We start from the raw sequence: 20,644 nt of genomic DNA, 5'->3' as shown, positions 1-20,644 counted from the left end.
TCAGTGTGCACATGTTCTTGGAACTGCCTGTTGACCAGTGTGCTGCCAGCTCAGAGGGACCCTTTGCAAAGCAGTGGATGAATGGTATTAAAGCAGATAAATGCTTCCTTAATTTTTAATTGGAAACAGATGCAAAAGGCAGTGGATTAACAGGAGTAGTGACATTAGCCCTGAGAGAGCAGCTACAGAGAAAGCAAATTGTGAAGCTCAAAGTGTTCAATGGTGATTTTATAACCAGTAAGGGAGTGTGTCACCTAACAGTAGGCAAACAACTAATTGAAAAGGATCACTTGGAATAGGAGAAGTATCCATTTTGTGGCTTAAAGTATAAGAAAGCTTTGGTCTGGGGCAGAGCATGTGCTCATTGGACACAAATGAGGTCCCCTGATCTTTCAGAGGCTTTGGCTCAGTCTGCTCCGTGCAGAGATATTGAGAGCTGTGATGCAGGGTTAAGATACCAATCCTTACTCATGCTCCTGGAAAAACTCCAGCAGGCTTGCCACTCTGGGGAAGGGCAGAGAAAGAGGAAATGTTATAATGGGGACAAAAAAAAAAAAAGGAGTGAAATAGTTTGCATACTGTCTAAATGTGTGTCCTGGCTTCAGCTGGGATAGAGTTAATTTTCTTCCTAGTAGCTGGTACAGTGCTGAGGTTTGGATTTAGGGGGAGAATGATGTTGATAAAACACTGATATTTTAGTTGTTCCTAAGAAGTGTTTATACTAAGTTGGAGGGGCACAAGAGCCTGGGAGGGGAAGCAGCCAGCACACTGACCTGACCAGGCCAGAGAGACATTCCATACCACGGAACATCACACTCAGCTTATAAACTGGGGAGAAACCTGGCCAGGGTTCACAGCTGGGAAAACAGCTGGGCATCAGTCTGTGAGGGGTGAGCAATTACAATGCCCAGAATTTGTTATATATATTCTAATTATTTTATCATTGCTGTTCATATTATTTTCTTCATTTATTTTCTGCCCCATCCAGCTGCTGAGGGAGGAGTGAGCAACTGGCTGGATGGAGCTTAGTTGCTGGCTGGGTTTAAACTATGATACTGGGGCTGGAAAAGAAATGTCAAGTGCAGCATGTACACCACTGTCAATATAAAATCAGCTTTTTTCCCAATAACATTCAATAGTATTTTCTTCTTTACTGCAAATAGTCCAGCTTGAGGGATTTCCAAAGATGTAATTTTTGCCACCACCTTTTCTGCAAAATGCTGTTATGGTAAGGACCAGTAAGAGCAGTTCTAGTTTTGTTTTTCCTTTTTAATATATAAAACTTGCTTCTATTTAAAATTTAGTTTCCAGCTGTAGTAAAGTAAAAATGGCAACCCCTCAGTAAAAGCCAATGGAAATGTGGCTCGTTTTAGTTTCTGGAAATATTTGAGCAGTAGGACAGACTGTCACCATCTCCTGAAAATGAGCATCTACTTTGAGAGAAAAGCTGTAAGCTTGCTGCTGATATGCTGCCCTTTTTGATTACAACAAAGGAATTTTTCCCAATATAACTCTATATATTTCTGCACATAACTTTTACCACAGAACATAGTAATACTGTGCATGGCTCTCATGGAGTATAATAATAATAAAAATACTCTGTTTACATCCACTTTCATTATTTTGTAGCAGGAAAACTGAAGCAATATAAATTCATTTTTATAGTGGTTGGTGTCAGTTAATACATTGTTTTTCCAGAAGTTATGTATAGTAATATAAATTTCCTGTTAAGTCCATGTAGAACAACATTTAAGTGACACTATTTGTGAATAACAATTTATTTGTGACTGTGACATAATTTAATGCAAATATATTGGTCTAAAATGAATTGGTGTGATGTCAGATTGATGGTTTGTACTTTCATTATGCATAGTATTTATAAAGTCCATCATCCCACCTGCATATAGAAGAAAGGATTATCAGCTATTCACTATATGAATATACAGTTTTATTAAAAAAGCTCTGGGGATGAATGTAAATCATGAAAGAAGGGCTTGTGTTGTTTTCAGTATAAAACCTTGCTGAGATTTCCTATAATCTTTACTTTCATATGTATGTGCATTTTATGCTTGTATACTTTTTTTACTGGCTTTTTTTGTTTTGCTTGTTTTGGATTTTTTGCTTAATTACAAAATCTCTTCTGATATCCATATAGTTAAACCCACCTAAATGATTTCCCTTCTTCAGAAAAGTGTAAATCCTGACTTGTTGGAAGTTTACATAGAATAATGCATGGGAAAGTGTGTTTACTGTTGTCACTGGGAGATGGTGGGGTAACACTTCACAAGGTCAGCAGACCAGAACTCTTTGGCAAGAGTGGGTGCAGAGGCCAAAAGGTCTGAGTTCTACTCCTCTAGCAGCTACTTATGCTTTTTGAATTATTCAGATGATTATGTTAAGTAACATACTTCACCTTAACACACTTGTAGCTGTGTGTTTTGATTTAAGTGTAAACTGTTTTAAGTCCAAGGGAAAAAGTGTGAGCTTGTCTAGGAAAAGAATGGAAGCTGAGAAGTAAGCAAAAATGTGCCATGGTGAGTGATGGATTTTCTGGAAATACTCACAGAAGCCTGAAGAAAGCCTTTCCTGCTGTTTGGGAGGAGTTTTCTGAAAGCTATTATCACCACAAGGTTGACATTTACGTGGCAAGTTTTGACCCAAGTCCTTTCTAAATATTATACAAAGGTGTATTGGGTCAGGCTGAATGGAGCTCATTTTCTCTCAGCAGCCTTTGCAGTGCTGGGCTTTGCATTGTTCCCCAGAAAGGTGCTGGTAGCACATCAGTGTTCTGGTACTGCTGGGCAGGGCTGGCACTGCATCAGTGCTGTCTCTCAACATTTCCCCCAGCAAGAGGCTGGGAAGGGACACAGCCAGGCCAGCTGACCCAAATCAACCAAAGGGCTATTCCATGCCATATGAGGTCAGCTCAGATGTAAAAGCTAAGAGAGGGTTAAGGAATGGTGTGGAATGCTTTATTTTACAATTTTTGCCTTCTGGAGTAACCACTGTACGTGCTGAAGCCCTGCTTCCCCAGAAGTGAACACTGCTCACTGATGTGAAATAGAGATTAAATTTTCCCCTTTGCATATGCATGTGCAAACTTTTGATTTTTTGGCTTGTTGTTGTTTTTTGTTTTTTTTCTCTCTCTCTGGTAATCTGCCTCATCTCAGCCCACTAATTGGTTTCCATCTTGTTTTCTCTCCTCTGTCCTGCTGGAAAGGGGAGTGAGAGAGCAGCTTGGTGGGCACTTGGCATCCAGCCAAGGTAAAACCACTGCAAGAGGGAAGGCTCTTAACACTGTTGGAAAGGTGAAATTTAAGGTATTGCTGAAATCCTTAGAGTTTTGCAGGGAGTTGCAGGGAATAGACAGCAATGGCTGCCTACATGGAGAAATGCAGTTTGAGTCTTTAGGGTAGGGATACCAACAGGTTACCTTGCTGTTGTTCTTTTCTTGGTGTTTCACTTGCTTGTTTAGGGATTTTTTTTACTAATTTTGGCCTTTTAAAAATTTCTGTTTATAACAAATACTGACCTAATAACAAAGACATAAAAGAACAAATGAGAACGCTAAGGAATTATTATTTTGACTAACCTGAAGATATTCTGTTCTTTAAGCAAATTCTCTTACTCCTGCTTTTCTCTTTCTTGACTCCCTTTACCCTTTTGGTAAAGCAGTGTGATTAAAAGACATTTTTACTGTGGCTGAACTGGAAAATAGAAAGGAAAAAATAACTTCAGACCATCAAAATGTGTACTTCAAACTGATATTAATTTATACTCATTCTTCTGGGCACTTGAACTTTTATTTGTTTCTTTGTTTTAATTCCAGCTGAGTTCTCAAATTATTTAGGTTAGTCCCAACATTCATTTTTATGAATCTGTGGAGGTGGATGTGGTTTGTGGGAATCACTGTTCTCTTTCTCTAGATGCTTCCTCTCTTTTTCTTTCTGACCTTTTGGAACTGGGATTCCAAGCAAGGTGCTCATTGCTGTGATATCTTCTGTTCTTGTACCCTTCCCATGCCAGTGGGAAGAGAAGCATGAAACTAACTGGGATCACATAATTCCAGTCACTTTAACACTATTACTGCTGCCTTAAGCATCAAATTTTGTATTGCAAGAGAAGAAAAGAGTCATGGAATGAGATGAGCCTAGAGGCTTCTCCCACCTTGGCATTTAAACCAATGGTGTGGGAGGATTTATTAAACCATCAAATGTAGTGCCCTGCACTCAGTTTCAACTGAATATGAAACATTTCTTTTTTGAAGCACCGCACGAAAAGTATTTTGCATATTTTTGAGCAATCATGTCTGTTTTCTTTTTACCTCATGCACTTTGATGTGGTTTAATGTCAAATTTCATACACTGTGTACATGCCCTGATGCATATCCATGTTCTTTCCCAAACACAGATGTACATGAACAAAAAATCCTGCATGCATCTCCCAAAGAAAATGTCATGTGCAGCAGTGTACATTCATACCTCTTTTCAGATGTAAGGAAATACTGTAGGGCATTCCTGTGAAAAATGAAACTTTGCCTACAGGAAGTCTCTCAATGACACGAACAGCGCAGAGGGGCTGTCTCTGCATGTCAGCCTTCATCCACTGCCTGGTCTGTCCTGGGACACTGAAGAAAAGCACCAGCCTGTGATTTTAGTTAACTTCTCCTAAGCCTCCTTATGACAGTTAGACAAAAGCATTCTGCAAAGCTCTCACCTATTTACTTCTGGGCTTTTTTTGACTACTTGAATTTATTATTAATGTGCCAAGTTATGTATTTGTACCAAGGGTCAAATCATCATTTACAGTTTGCATGTAGAATGAAATAAATTTCACTGATGGGAGAGACCACTCACTCTTTCCTGCTGCTAGCACAGCACTTGGGGCTTCCTTTGATCCGTTGGATTTTAATTTATTTTTGCTCTTTGTAAAACTTCAGTCTGCTTTGATAATGTATATCCAAGGAGTGTCATGCATAAGGATCACTGAAAGTTGCATGGAAGAAAATAGGCTTATTAGAAGGAGACAGAAATATATGTCAATATATTAAATAGAAATAACAGATCAAAAGTCTGCCAGTTTGAAAAACCTTGTCTCTTTGAGGGGGGAAGGTGTTTTGTTGGGTTCAGAGTTTCTCCAGGCATTCACTTATGTCTTCTTTCAGCACATGTGTGTGTTCAAATCTAGGTGAGCTGCTCTGATAAAGAGGAATTGTCTATGTAGGCAGAAATATCTTGTAAGCTGTAATGGGAGATAACTAAGTGCTTTTGCCCCGTGTTGATGGGATTACCAGGTGCTGTGAATCACCTGGGCAAAGAGGCCTGAGGTGACATTTCAGACTTGTTATTACACCAGGGATATTGGTTCCCCTTAAAACAAGAAAGTAGGGTCATCTTAGTGTTGTTCAGTTCAAAGCTTTGAAAACATCTCTTATTGGAAAGATTTGAAGAGAGCAGTCTTGATCCTTCTGCACATGAGAAGGTCAAAGGCTGAAAGAAATGGCAGCTGTGCCATTTCAGCCCATGTTCAGCCCTCTCTTTTAAATGAGGATTTCTTTAAAAACAACAAATCATAAGAAGATATGACTGAGAACTATTTTGTAAGAATTTCTCTCCTTTGGAAGAAGCTGTATAACAGAAGCTCTTCCTTGCCTTTGATTTTTTCCTTTTAAAAGAATTTTAGAACCATGTAGTCCTTGTCCTAAGACACGCTTATTACAGAGTTCAGTGATGTTCCCTGAAGTTATAATCTAGCTTGAACTGTTTCCCCTGGCTATACTACTAGACAATTTGACTTTGCATGGAGTTTTGAAAACTGTATGTGGGGATAACGTTAATGTTTCAACTTCATGCTCTCTCTGCACGGCAAATGACAAAATACACTTTGAAGTGCTTTTTTCACACACTCTACTGTTGCCTTTTGCATGCAAATTAATATTAATAAAAATAGACCTGTGCTCACTTTGGAGTTTAATAGGATGTTCCGTTGTCTCTTTAGTTCTTCTGTCTCATGAATTTCCTATTTTTAAAACTTTTGTTTTGTTTGTAGTGCCAGGCCCTATACCTGCCAAATCAGTGAAAGGAACTCCTTTTGAAGATAAGATCTTCCTCAACTGGAAGGAACCTGTGGATCCAAATGGCATCATTACTCAGTATGAGGTAATCATTAAACACCTAACAAGCATAGGATGGGGCTGGGGAGGTGCATCAAGAGAGGTGGGCGACAGGGGGTGTTTGTGCTCTGTATGCAGCTATTCAATAATATGCTCCTTTCATTTACTGAATACACGATTTTCTGTAGTGATTAGATACTCAAAATTTGTAATTATGTTGCATATGACTGTGCATCCCTGTCAAGTGCCTTAAAAATCTTTTATTATTGCTATACACCATTCCAAAGCCATGACAGCCATGATCTGCAAAATTTTGTTAACGAGAAGAACTTACTTACATGAAAAATAAGATGGGTATTAAATTTGGAGCAATGTTTTTTTTAGCTTTGTTAGATTTTTAGATATCACCCTTTAAGAAAACCTCCATATAAATTCTCTTTAAAGTGTATTTAATTCATGACCCTTCTGGGGACCTCCACAGGAAGTTAGCAGATAACACAACCTGATTTGAGTAACAAACGCCTCACTTGCCAGCACTCCTCTTCTGAAGGAACAGAAAATATAACTTTGTGTATTAGTGAATTATAGGAAGGCAAACTAAACAAAATCCCTTTAAAAAGTTATTTATTTATTTATTTATTTATTTATTTATTTATTTATTTATTTATTTAATGCAGACAAAATTCACTAAGTAGTATGGGCTAAACCAGGTAGGCAGCTCGACCCAACTCAGCCGTTTTTTCACTTCACCTCAGTGGAACGTAACAGTGACATTTTCCATATATGAACTATGTAAAAGCAGTTGATGGATGGGATTAAAGCAGATAAATGTTTTCTTAGTTTTTAATTGGAAACAGATGCAAAAGGCAGTGGATTAACAGGAGTAGGGACATTAGCTCTGTGAGAGCAGCTACAAAGAAAGCAAATTGTGAAGCTCAAAGTGTTCAGTGGTGATTTTATAACCAGTAAGGGAGTGTGTCATCCAGCAGTAATGATGAAGGGCTCCTGCATAGCCTTTCAATAGTACACATGAAATCCTCATTGGTTTAGAGCTGGACATGGCATTGTTGGGTTAATGGCTGGAATCAATGATTTGAAGGATCTTTTCCAACCTAAATGATTCTGTGATTCTGCAGTATCCCCAAGATAAATGGGTAGCTCGATGAGCGTGGGTCTTTTGTTTCCTTTCCAGCCAAGCTAAGCTAAATCCCTTGTGCCAAAGCCTTTAAGAATTGTTGCAAAAATACTTGTTTCCCCAGGTCAGCTACAGCAGTATACAGTCATTTGATCCTGCAGTTCCAGTGGCAGGACCTCCACAGACAGTATCCAAGCTGTGGAACAGCACACACCACGTCTTCTCTCACCTGCACCCTGGTACTACCTACCAGTTCTTCATTCGTGCAAGCACCATCAAAGGGTTTGGGCCAGCAACTACAATCAACGTAACAACCAACATCTCAGGTAAAAACAAACAACAGCATGAAGAAAAAACAAGGGAGGGGAGGGGGGAAATGTCCTTTGAGTATTTTTGTACGACTTGAGAAATTGTGGAATGCTTAAGAAAACCCCCACAAAATATTAAAATGTGAAGAAATTATGTTACTAAAAATGTTTCTGAGTGTATTCACCACAGGGTAGCATAAGTTCAGGGATAAATCCTTGCATGAGGTGAAAATTGCTCAGCTGTAGTTGTAAACTGTTTTTTTTTTTCTGTAATCTAGTACCTCCATCCAAAGATTTTCAAGTGCTGTGTAAACCTGAAATAATTGGGCCTTTCAACACTCTGTAGGTCAACATTGCAGGTTGGTAAAGTCAGGTGCAGAAAATTACTGACTTACTGGAGGTGACACCACTTAGCAGCACACAGCTGTAACAGAGTCAGGGTAGTTGGGACAATGTATTCATTTCTTTTGCCAGATTCACATAGTTCTGCTTCTTCGTGCCTTTATTCATTTATTTCAGTGCATCAACTTCAATATTTGTCTTAATAATGCACTGTAAACTCTAGAAGACAGTAATTTCAAATTAAATGCTTTGGTATTTTTATTTTCTTAAATTTAAATACTTTTCTCAAAAAAATAAGGTAGTGGCTTTGCAGTTGATAGGAGAAACTAAATCAATGCTATATTCAGAGAAACTTGATTTTGTGACATGGTGACTTCAGAGTTTGGCAGACATCAAAGAAGTCAGTCATTTACAAATTTAAAGACCACAGAGCAGGTTATTTTCCTCATTATCTGTCATAATGAAACTCAGATTGTCCTGTAAAAAGAAGTTAATACCGTGGTGGAATATACCTATGATTTTTTTGGGACATTGTTCATGTAGTCTCCTCACAGTACGTGAAAACACACACATAAATCAAAACGTGTGGAAAATTCAAGGCAGAGCTCCTTGAATTGTGTAGCAAATGAAATGCCATGGTTGTCATGGCTAACTGGAACAGTTTGTGGAATTCCACCCCAGAATATAAGCACTAGCACTCTTCATATCTCTGTCCCTTCAAAACAGCCCAACCAAACGCACCAAAAATCCCAAATGATGTGCTCTGTTCTGTTTATATAGCTATTAGATTGTTTTGAGGTCTGATATTTTACTCAGGTTGTTTCAAGGTCCTTGTGTTTCTTCAAAACAAATTCTAATTCGTAAGTTTTCAGATATGATGATGGTGTAGTGCCTGCATACTTGTATCCTAACCTTTTTTTAGAAGGGAAAGAAAAGAGGTGTATATCTTGCTGGCATGTCTGATATTTCAGTATTTTGAGAGAAAAGTGCCTCAATGTGTTTGGATTATATAGGACTACAGTGAAATCAGGCTTCTTCAGATATACCCTCCTTTTCCACACAGAAATGTTGGGAATTTTGTCTAGAATCCAGTACAGCACAACTTTCTAGACAGAGTTAGTTGACAAAACAGGTTTAATGCTAAGAAAGCTCAAAGGCAAGCTGTGACTCCCATTTTATCTGAACCTCATCCTGTTCTTTCTATCTTGCTTTACACTGAACTGTTATCTAGTTCTACTCTGCATGACTGGTACTTTATATGGAGCAATGCATGTTTCAAAAAATGCTAACTTTAGTTTAATGAGGGGTGAAATTCCTTTTAACTAAGCTAACAAGTGGTTACTGTGATTCTAGTGAACATGGTGTAAGCAGTAATTTTAAAATTAACATTAAATGAACATTAATTCTATAAAATATCTCTTCCTGAAATAAGAACAGGTTTTACATCCATGTAGGATCTAGGACTAATGAAGCAAGGCTTTTAGTCTTTCAGAGCTCTCTATCTATTGACACAGTATTGTAAAATTATTATGACTTAAATGATTGATGTCCTGCTTGGAAACATCTTTTTGTGAAAGTTCATTTTGAAATATACAGGCTTCATTAATGATTTTGAAATGATACAGGCACATATTTAAAAGAAAACACAAACATGCAGATAGTTTTCAAACTTATGAAAAATTAGTAATTATTAGAAATCTATTATTTTCTGATTCACAGAAAATCCTGTTTCTTTCCTTGCACTGGGGCTGAAGTCAGCAACAGTATTACCAGTGAGGACTGTAACAGGCAGCAGATTACAGCTGCATGGTTGAAGTAATTGCCAACACAACCATCCCACCCACAACAAATATTGCTGCCATGAGGGCGTGACAGTCTGACAGTCCATTAGTGAATCAGTTCCTCAACTGCTTCTGGTTTTGACTTTGATTTTGTTCTTTCATAGCAGTTTTGAAGCTGATTGATGAGCAGCTTGGCCATCCATTGATAGGAATGGGCAGGGGAATAGATTCCCAGATCCAGTTCTAGTCCACAGATGCATGTCTGTATAAGTCCAATTTTCCTGAACACTGGTTGGTATTGCATTGTTTCCCATGATGTTAAAGAGAAAAACTGAAAGGTTCTTAAATTGTTGGAGAAGGATGGTAGAAGCTGGATCTTTGACATGGTGTTTGTAGTTATTTGCAGGGTAGAAGAATTGAGGCCAAAATATTTGGGGTTTTTTTGTAGTTTAGGGTTTCCTGTCAGTCACATCCTCACTCTATTTCTGTCCTTCTTGAATAAAGTTGCTTCAAGTTGAGAGGTGTCATGATTTGATGAAAAGTGCTAAGGGATGGAATTATCAATTGTTTATAAAGTCCCATTCATGCTATAGTAAAAGATTGTGCCTAACTGGAAAAACTGTTTAAAATTACTCAAGTGGCTGATAAAAATTCTGGCTTTGTTCTATATTCCAAACAGCCACAGCCTCATAAAAATTCAAAATATTTTCACTGATTTATATTTTGTTCTCTTCCTTCCTGCTCAACATTAATCAGCTCCCACTTTACCAGACTATGAAGGAGTCGATGCATCTCTCAATGAAACTGCTACTACTATAACTGTACTCTTGAGACCTGCACAGGCCAAAGGTGCACCTATCAGGTAAAAGAAAAATAATATATATATAGATATAAATAAAAATCAAAAAGATTTAATTTTTAATTGAATACTTGTTGTATCACCATACATGCAACTGTTCATTTCTGAGTGATATTTGTTTAACATCACTATTTTTTTCTTACCTACACCTAGCTTGACAATAGACATGTAATTAAATAAATTCTGGGTTTGGCAGGGATTTTTAAAAGATAGTTATGACCTGAATCATTCAGCTACCTGACCTGTGTGATACAGGGTCCTCAGAACCACCTTCTAGCCATTATAATTTCTTTTTACTTTCTCACAGGGCCTCTGCAATATGAGGCTGAAAGGTATTTGTCAGAAGGTAAAATTGAAAATAACACTTTCTCTCCAGTGCTTCAAAGTCAGCTGCTCTATAGCATATGTGTATGATTGGAAAATTGTAAGCTATGGGGAAATGGGAGAATAATAGTGATGAATACAAACTATTTGACCTTTTTCTTCTGAGAGTGCTTCTTACTAGGAATCATGTAGCAAGCTATTAAATTTTATTTGGCGTGTCCTCTAATCATATTAAAATGTTTCATTTCTGTTAACTTTGAGGGGTCTTTCCCTTTCCGCTCTCTGTTGAGAGATAATTTAATTTTGTTTGCAAAGATTAGTCCACATCCTGATCTTTACTTCTACTTGTTAGTGTAAAAATTTTATGATATTATTTGATTCCATTTGTGTTTTACTGGTATGGCTGCATCAGCAATATTCAGGGGCAGGGTTGACTAATTGGGGGTTAATTAGCTGCTGAGCATCAGAAGGTTTTCATGCTATTACCCTTGTGACATTTTAGAGAAATGCAGGCTAATGCATTTCATTCTGTGTTACATTAAGTCTGCTATCAAAGCTCAGTTGATGTCGAGTCATGTGCCCAAGCCCTAAAAGCAGAGGAAAATTAACTGTTTCTTAAGTCTATTTCCATTAAGAGGAATGTATGTTTTACATGAGTGTTATGGGGAATGACTCACACACCTATATGCATTTTTATGTACTTATCATATAATCATTCTTATGATTGGTATTATCAAGTTATTTATTTTTATTCTGTCATAGAAGATAATCCAGATTCATCCCCTTTTCAGGAGGTTTTGTCATGTTATATTTAAAATTGTAATCCCACATATCATTCATTTCTGAGAAATTGCCCTGGGGCAAGTCTAGGATTTTTGGGGAACAGGACTGCTTTCTGTAAGGGACTTGGATTCGTAAAATAGGGATTTTATTTTTTTTTTAATTGATACCATGGATACCAGACTTTTGATCTGAAAATGCTCCCAAATCTGCAGGTGCTTAAAATTCACTTTGTACACTTTCACTACCTACAAAGGTAGGTGCTTTTAAAGGCTTCCTGCTGCTGACCCTAATGAAAGCTGTCCTTGTTTGGGAAATGTGACATCTGTCACTCATGTAACCCATGCCACATCCTTTCCATCTTGTGTCTGGCCACCTGAGGGAGCTGAGGCAAATTGCTGCCCAGAGCATGCCTGCTGGACACCACTGGGATCTACTGATGGTGGTGGTGCACATCTTCTTTACAGCGGCTGCTCCAGGGCACTCCTGTGCTGGCAGCAGCAGGTTCCATCTTCAATCCCACCACACATCTTCAGGGGGTCAGTCTTTAGTCCTGGGCTTCCCTCCTGGAGCAGTGCTTCTTTTGTGAACTGGTAGAATGATGGGATGTGGCTAGAGAATTACTCATGGAGCTAGAAAATTACTCAACCTAGCTCAAGAAGTTCTGGTTTCTCTGCTCTGTACCTGCTGCAGAGCAAACCTGCAGCACACAAACTCACATTAATTCTGTCAGTTTTCCTCTCAGCATCCTTAGTTTAATGGCATGAGCTTGTGGCCTATGAAGATGGCAGAAAGAATCTGTGTAATAAATGATAACAGACAGTTTAATAATGGCAGTTTCACAGAGTATTAATAACTGTTATTTGACTGAATTCTCAAAAAAACATACTTCTTTTGTCCATTCTGTCATCTTCCCTCCCCACTTGAGTTAATTTCTAAAACCTGACATCAAGTTTCTAACATCAAGAGGCCAAGGAAATAAGCCCTTTACCATAACTGGAGGCTTGGGCTTTATTCTTAAAATCAACCAGGTGTTTTATTCCTTACTTGGAATGAGAAGCATTCTCCAGAGGAGTGCAGAAGACATGATGTTATTGCCTTTTCTAAAGTTAAGCTTATTGCAGTTAGCAGCTTCTTAATAGGGAGTTAAATGTAGCACACTGAAATTCTGAATTGATTCAATGCATTTTGCTAAAATTTATGCTATATTTTAGTGAAGCTTCACTCCATCCACACTGCAGTTTTGTTTCCTCTGGAAGCTGGCTTGCTGCCACAATGAGTGTTACTAGGTAGGTGGGGAAAAAATGGATCACTGTGCCTACACCTGTGATGGAGTAGAAGAGACTCAGATGCTGCTCTTTAGCCTGACCCTGAAGAATACAGCTGGCTTTTTGAAGCATTTTGTTTCTACCCAGTCCTGCAATCACTGGAGATGTAGATTGTTGTTTCGTTTAATATGAGTAGGTTCATGTTAAAAAAAAAAAGGAAAAAGAAAAACAAAATAGGAAAAGGATAAAAAGTTCAGTCTGATACTCTTTTGCTTTTACAAATGGACTTATGTGCTATGATTTCCATAATAGCCTCCCCATCAGCAAGCAGATGTTCCTTAAGAATAATCTATGTGTGGTATTTCTTAAAGGCAATGCCTGGCTGCCCTAATCATCACAGTTTTAACATGGCTGTAATCATACCTTCACTGTCAGGCTTTATTGTGCAATCCCTGGCATACTTTATGGCCTCCCGGAGTTTTAAAACAAAATTACAAACTAGAAATGCAGAGGGAGACAAAGCTGGATGGCTCAGGCTCACTTTGAAGCATGCATTGCTTCACCATCAATCTTGTGGATGAGATTCCAGTCAGCAGAATCAATGGTGATTCATTTGAAGATGTGATTTGTTGCTGTTGTTTTTCTGAAGGTCTCTAACTGAGTACCAGAAAAACAATTTTTTGTTTTCAAACCTACTGCTGATGAGGATTACAATGAGTGTACATCAGAATCAGAATAAATTTTTAACGATTAAATTTATTTTATTTGATTGTTAAAGTGTGCTTTTCATGTACTTCCTTATGAAGAATTCAATTGTTTTTATTTTGCAGCAAGATTAATTAAGGGGACCATGGCAGAGAGCAAGTAAACATTGTCAATTAGAATTCCAGGAGCTGGAGCTGAAACTTGGGCTAGTCAGTCAGTCTGGTGCTTGTCAAAGGAGAGCAAGATGTATCTCCACTAGACACATAGAAAGATGTGTAGCAGGTATTTAAAGTCTGGTCAGAATAGGGTTAAAGCATGAACAACATTCACCACTGCCATATCTCTTTGGGAGCCTGAATTTTTAGGGAGGGATAAAAAGGAAGATGTCATCAGAGACCTCCTTCACCTGTTTGCAATTATCTTGGTCAATAGAGAGGTGCTTTACAGGTTTTCTTAGATTAACCAAAAAAAAAAAGAAGGAAGTTTTATCAGGAGAAATAATAATTTGTTTTGGGAAAATTTCAGCTGAGGAGCTCTTCAGCTGCTGTATCTTCAAATTTTCTCTGCTTACCTGGCTGTCTCAGACAACTGTTTGGCCTTTATGATCCTGATGATTTATGTAGCAGGTTCTGAAATTTTTATTACTCTTCAGAATAGCTCCAAATTTATTTTACTCATCAAGCAGAAGGAATATTATCATCTAAGCTTTCCACTCCTCTCTCTTTATTTCCCTATTTTAATCCTTCTTTGCTGGATGAAAAGACCAGGAAAAAATGCTATTGTAGGAATTCCCTCAGCTCCTGTCACAAAAAATCTCTCTCAATAAATGAATTCTCACCAGCACAAAAATAATTTATAGAAAACCTAAGATAATTGAAGCTAGGATTAATTATATGTAAAGACACGGTGATAAACAGAGTACATAGGCAAAGTTTCACTAATACCTGATATCAAAAGGCATTTGCAGCCAGTGAACACCTCACTTTTCAATTTACAAATTTAGCTTTGACTTGTCTCATCACATGTTACAGCAGGATGTCCTTTCCTAACATTGTTATGTGCACATAGAGTAACAGTGCTACTCTGGAGCCACTGCAGTGTTTAGTAAATGGGTTTAAACAGATGGTATCACAAAGGGCCCAGGGGTAAATGACTGTATTCCTCCATGTCTTGTTAGCCTTAGTAATGCTGCATGAAAAATACTGTCAGATCACCTATCTAAAGAGGATAGGCAAATATGTACTTTGTGAAAAAAAATCTAAAAAATAAAAATTAAAAAGCTTTGTTTGGGACTTAAAACAGTTTCTGTCATTTGCTGTTTTTTCTTTTGTGTAAGTGTAGATGACTACAATATGTATATCTATGTCTTATTTTCCACATATTGTAGCTTTTCATACATAGGGGTCCATAAAGTATTTTTGGAATATATTTTATATAAATTAATTTGTTTGAAATGTTTTCAGAAGCTTCACATTTTATTGTGATCTCATGCTTAAAATTTTGCCATACCTTTTATATCGCCTTCAAAAATTACAGTGTTCTTTTAAAGAATGCTATAAAAGGAGACTTTTAAACAGTTTGATTCTCATGCCCTTCATCTTTGATTTTTTGTTTTGGTCTCCAAAGGGACTTGACCCTTAAAAAGAGGATACCCCATTTTTCCCTTATTCTACAAAATGGAGGGGGAAAGGGGGTTGGTTTGGTAACTGTGGTGTGTCTCATTTTTGGAGCTGTGTGACAAACCAGGCTGTTCCAGGGGACCATTGCCTCTGTCACATTCAGGCATTGCACTGTCCTTCCTCTGTCCCTGCTGGCTTTTTCCTTTGAAGCTCCCAGGGTGTCACAGACAACTTTCCTGCTCTTCTGTCACTTCTGAGAGCTGAATTTGTGTCTGTCCCAGACCACTGGCAGCTGATGAGAGAAGACTGCAGAACTGAGGCAGCAGAGCCGTGGTGTCTGTGTCCCAGTGCTCTCCAGTTGGTTGTCTGCCCAATTCTGAAACAGATTTTTTAACCCTGCCCAGGTCCAGGGCCAGGCCAGGGAGGGAATGAATACCAATAGTACTTTCTTACCTTGGGACATTATAAATAAAAAATTTAAAAAATATTTTTCATCCTGTCAAGTTTTTAAAATACCGATGCTTTTAGGGTTTTTTGCTAGTACCTTTATTTTGAAGCATAAAGAAATATGCTGGATGTACAGGGGTTTTGTGCAAGTGATTTGTTGGTACAGTCTCCATTAAGTGGAGATGGTTAATACATAGAGTTAACCACAGAAGGTGATGTATAACTGAGCTCAGTTCATGGTCAGTTTATGAGAAATAGATATCCCCAGGTCTCTTTTTTTTTTTTTTTTTTTTTCTTTTTACATTGTTCTTTCTACCTGGACTTTCAAAACTGACATGACTTTGTATATTCTACTTGGGCACCTTGAAATTGAAGAAAGAGGCATTCCTGCTTAATTTTTACATGTTAGGAAAAGGGGATGCTAATGTTTTCTTTCAGCTTAAGGCAGACATGAAACTAATTTCTCATTTTATTTCTTCTCTTCTTTCTTCCATTCTCCAGCATCATACTTTATCTCTGCCACTGCAGTTATTGAGTTTTCTGGGCAGTAGTAGCAGAGAAAATTGACAAAATAATTTAATGCTGCCCCATAAGTTCTGAAAGGAGGAGGACTGTCTTTGCCTTTCTGAGTCCTTGCAGCAAGGCAGTGACACTTGGAGAACTTGGTTCAATTTTACCTTTTCGGTTTAGAAAGCTTTATAACAAACCTGAGACAGACAAGTCTGCCAGTTTAATTCAAAAGCTTCAGATTTCTTGTCTACATGCCTTAAGACTCCCAAATCTCTTCTTTTCTTCTTATAAAATTAAGGATTGCCTTCTGCTCTCACTATGTAAATTCTGTACTTCTGAAAAGCAGAGGAAGCTGATAATGAGTTGATAACGTCCTGCAGTTAGGTAGTTCCCCTAAAGGAGAAAGAAGAATTATAATGACCTGTTCTATTTTGAGCAGGTGATTTCTATAAGTGACCAAGCCATGATCCATTTCAACAGAGGTATTGGAAGGTTAAGATGGTGTTTTGATGGGCTGAATACTCTCTGCTTCAGCAATTCATAACATTTTATCATTGACAACTGTAAAGGAATGAGGCAGTCTATTTCAGTGGAATGGACAGATTTCTGTCCATCTGTGCTTGTATTACAGCATGTCACTTGTACTTTGGATCTGCATAGCTCTGAGCCAAGATAGAAGCCACAGCAAGGTCAAGAGGTGGAGAAGCCTGTCAGCACATTCTGTCTCTAATGATATGACAACTGCAAATTGGTGCTTCAAGCACAGCCTGGAGGCAGCCATTATGTTGGGTCTTGAAGCTCAGCTTTCTCTAATACTCTTTCAAAGGAAAATGCAACTTCAAATTGCTTCTGATCAGCCAAGAGTTTATTCTGTTGTAGTTTTACACAGTTGTTCCTCTGTTTCTTCAAAAAATAAAAGTTTTAAAAGAAAGTAATAGTAAGAGGCCACGTGTGGATTTGTGTTGTTGTTTTACATGAAAAAAAGAATGGACACTGCTTCTTCACAACAGCTGAAATAAATAGCTTTGCTATATTTCCAGCCTTTGTTTCTTCTCTGCATCCATATCCTGTCTGTCCTTTTTTCCTCTGTCTCACCAGTGCCTACCAGATTGTTGTTGAAGAGCTGCACCCGCACCGAACAAAGCGAGAAACTGGAGCCATGGAGTGCTACCAAATCCCTGTCACCTACCAGACTGCTCTTAGTGGAGGGTCACCATATTACTTTGCTGCTCAGCTGCCCCCAGGAAACCTGCCAGAGCCATCCCCCTTTACTGTGGGTGACAACAGGACGTACCAAGGTTTCTGGAACCCGCCGCTGGCTCCTCGGAAAGGCTACAACATCTATTTCCAGGCCATGAGCAGCGTCGAGAAGGCAAGTGCTGACAACACCTTTCTCCTGGGAGCAAAGACAGGCCTGTGGTGACACTTGGGACTGTTGGACGTGGGAGGTGCTGGCAGTGGCGTGGCTGAAATCCCCTCAGTGCTGTGACAGCATGGCAGTGCGCCACTCATATTTCACATCAGCCTCGTGTCACAGGGACTGCTGCTAGATGAGAGTTGGATGCATCTCATAGTAATTGTCTGAGGGAAGTAATTTCAATGGCTGCTTGGTAAATAGCATCCACAGCACTTTCCCCAATTCTCAATAGCTGCACTCTTCAGAAGATTAAGTTACTGCAGGATAAAGAGAATGTGAGCTGCTCATAGACTAGTAAAACATTGCAAACTTTTTAAGACTCTCACACTGGACATCAAAAAAAATTTTTCTTGAGCAAATGTGACTCCTAGCCCACCATGAGTTTGATAGTCTTTCTGTGTAGGTGTGCAGCTTCAGAAGGCTGGCAGCACTGCAGTAGAGTTATGGCTGTCATTCACTTCATTACCTCCTTGGTGCTTCTGTTTAACTCTGCTGCTGAGTACTGCTACTGGCTCTATGCATATGGAAGGGGGAAAAGTGTCAGGGAGAGAGGTTCTGAGGTTCCAGGTGCAAAGAACCACTGTGGCTCTGCAAGCCCCAGGCTATTGCTCTTAAATGCTTTTTCCTCTTATAAATGAAAAACGAGGGAGAGGAAAAGGATTGGTGAGAAGGGAATATAAGGTAGACGGAGAAGCTTTAGATATTTAAAATTTAATATTTGAATATATTGTTTAGAAAACTGAAGTGTCCAGGCCATTCAGACAGGAACTAGAAAGGACAAATAGGCAGATAGTCACTGATAGCCACCAGAACCATTGGAAAGGAGCAGAAGCAGTGTTTACCCTTCTTTATGCTTGGGTCTCTCTGGTGACTAAACAAATCCTTGCTAACAGGCAGCCTTGCCTTGGAGTCTTTTGAAGAAAATCTCAGCCTTTACCTAGGATTCAGAAAATTGGATATGCTTCAAGTCAGAATGGGTACAAAGGTGTTAGAAAACTGGATTTTTTTTTTCTGATTCAGTAGACCATTCCCTCTTGTCAGTTCTTATTTAAAAACCTGTATGAAATAAACAAAGCTAAATAAAAGGTGACTTCTAGACACCCATCCATATTTCCTTCACCTGCTAAAAATAATTTCCTTTTCCTTTTGTGGATTTCCACTAGACAGCATTGTAAGGAAATTTGTTTCATTCCCTGAGGTAAAAAAAAAAAAAATGGGGAGAGAAAAGTAAAATGAAAGTACTAACTAAAAACATAGGTATTTATTCTGGCTTTTACATTTTGACAGATAAGTAGAAAATGAGAGAAGAATGCAGTATTTTTTACTTAAACTTGATTTCAGTTTGTGAGAGATTGTAATCCTAAAACAGATTTCTTTGTTATGTTTGAAACTTTGGATCAAATTTCTGTTCCTACAGGGATTTAGGGCAAGGTTTTGAGGGGAATTGCATTGCATTCTGCCAGGACAGAGATCTAGTGGTTGCAAGATAACCTCTGAACTGCAGAATATTTAAAGAGATTCTTTGCTGTAAAGCAGTAGAATCACCAAAATAGGCAGAGAGAAGTAAAGTAGGCTCTGAAGTACATGGTAGGGTTGAGAGGAGTTTACTGTGTGATCCTCACAGACAAATTGAACAGAAACAGACAAGTAAATCACTAACTAAGGAGAATAGGTAAGATTATGTTAGTAAACTTTGCAGAGCTTCAATTTCAACTGAAAAATTGTCCCTATTGAATTGTCCTTGTGAGGCCTTGTAAGTGGCTCAACTTAGAGTTTTGCTAGCACTTTACAAACTGGCAACAACTGTTAACTGTTGCTTTTGAATCTTCAAGAGGAGACAGATGCTAGAGGATGTATTTGGGGATTGAATACTGAGGGATGGAGGACTAGAGTGAGCATATTTTATAGAGTGAAACTGTCATTATTATATTTTAAAATTACATGCTAATATTGCTTAGAGTGAGCTAATACCACAGCAGCTGCATCCTCCCACACAACCTTATACTATTTCAGTATGTTTGCCTTTAAAATTACTGCTCATTGTACAGTAAGGTCAGAAACCCCGTTATGATTGACCCTTGTCTGTTCAAGTCGTCCAAACTCCTCATAACCAAGTCATTTCTCTGTTCATTTGTTTTAATTGCTGACCAAACTTCTGAGAGGAGAGAGTGGTAAATTACACACAAATTGCCTTTGCATGTGGAACATCTTCCAAAGCACATTGCTGTCAAACCACTGTCTCCTGAGCAGACAGTATAGGTTGTAGCTTAGCTGTGTCATATGTGGAGGGATATCTGCTCTGCATCTGTGCTTATTCCACACCCAGAAGCATGTGGGAGTGTGTTGCTCATGTGCTTCAGGTGACTCTAAGAGTGTAAGGATGTAGCAAGACATAATTTTGGAGACAGTGTACAGTGCTGCTTCAGGTCAACACAAGCTCAGGGCTTTTGTGCTGTGACATAAATAGGAGCACCACTCCTCCCTTTTCCTCCTGCTGTACCCTCTCTTTGTATTCTTATGGCATGATTTCCATTTGATTTGAATAACTTGAAATTTTACTATATTTGGGCTGTCCTGAACCTTTTCTCTCCACTGTTATCCTGGACAGTACAGTCCAATCAAGACAAACTTCCCCAGCCTCCATCCCTGCTAAGCCCAGAGCTGTGAGCCAACTCATTGGGTTGTACCAGCTGATCAGTAGATCTAAGATGAATTTATGGAGTGGGGAGGACAATAAGAAGCCCTTGATCTGACTGTTCTCTTTATTTTTATTTCCTTAACAGGAAACCAAAACTCAGTGTGTTCGAATAGCTACAAAAGGTAAGAGGTTCATCCCCACAGAAAGTAGCTTTTTACATGAATTGTAGTGCTGCTATTAAAGTTTCAAAGCAAAGGCAGTACTATCCCTCTATTTTGAACCACTCAATTGTGTTAAAATGTAGCGGTCTGCTGCTTTTTATTCTTTGGTATTGAGCCAAGAGAGTACTGTTCTAGCAATATTCAGAATTTAGACAAAATAAGGACACCTCTTTTTTCC

At 38.5% G+C, this 20,644-nt stretch overlaps 1 protein-coding gene across 3 annotated transcripts in view; it reads left to right on the top strand.

Moving 5' to 3' along the window:
• PTPRK (protein tyrosine phosphatase receptor type K) overlaps positions 1-20,644 on the top strand; it is a 371,462-nt gene that overhangs the window by 285,274 nt on the left and 65,544 nt on the right. For all 3 annotated transcript variants that reach the window (XM_056487252.1, XM_056487251.1, XM_056487253.1), the window contains exons 9-13: positions 6,049-6,158; positions 7,372-7,573; positions 10,435-10,540; positions 17,289-17,562; positions 20,391-20,427. In XM_056487252.1, the coding sequence (XP_056343227.1) occupies positions 6,049-6,158; positions 7,372-7,573; positions 10,435-10,540; positions 17,289-17,562; positions 20,391-20,427 (729 nt within the window). The remainder of the gene's footprint in view (positions 1-6,048; positions 6,159-7,371; positions 7,574-10,434; positions 10,541-17,288; positions 17,563-20,390; positions 20,428-20,644) is intronic.

The sequence above is a fragment of the Oenanthe melanoleuca genome, chromosome 3 (genome assembly GCF_029582105.1).
Source record: "Oenanthe melanoleuca isolate GR-GAL-2019-014 chromosome 3, OMel1.0, whole genome shotgun sequence".
Lineage (NCBI taxonomy): Eukaryota > Metazoa > Chordata > Aves > Passeriformes > Muscicapidae > Oenanthe > Oenanthe melanoleuca.
The sequence above is the reverse complement of the archived record's forward strand: the minus strand, read 5'-3'. Positions and strand labels throughout refer to the sequence as shown.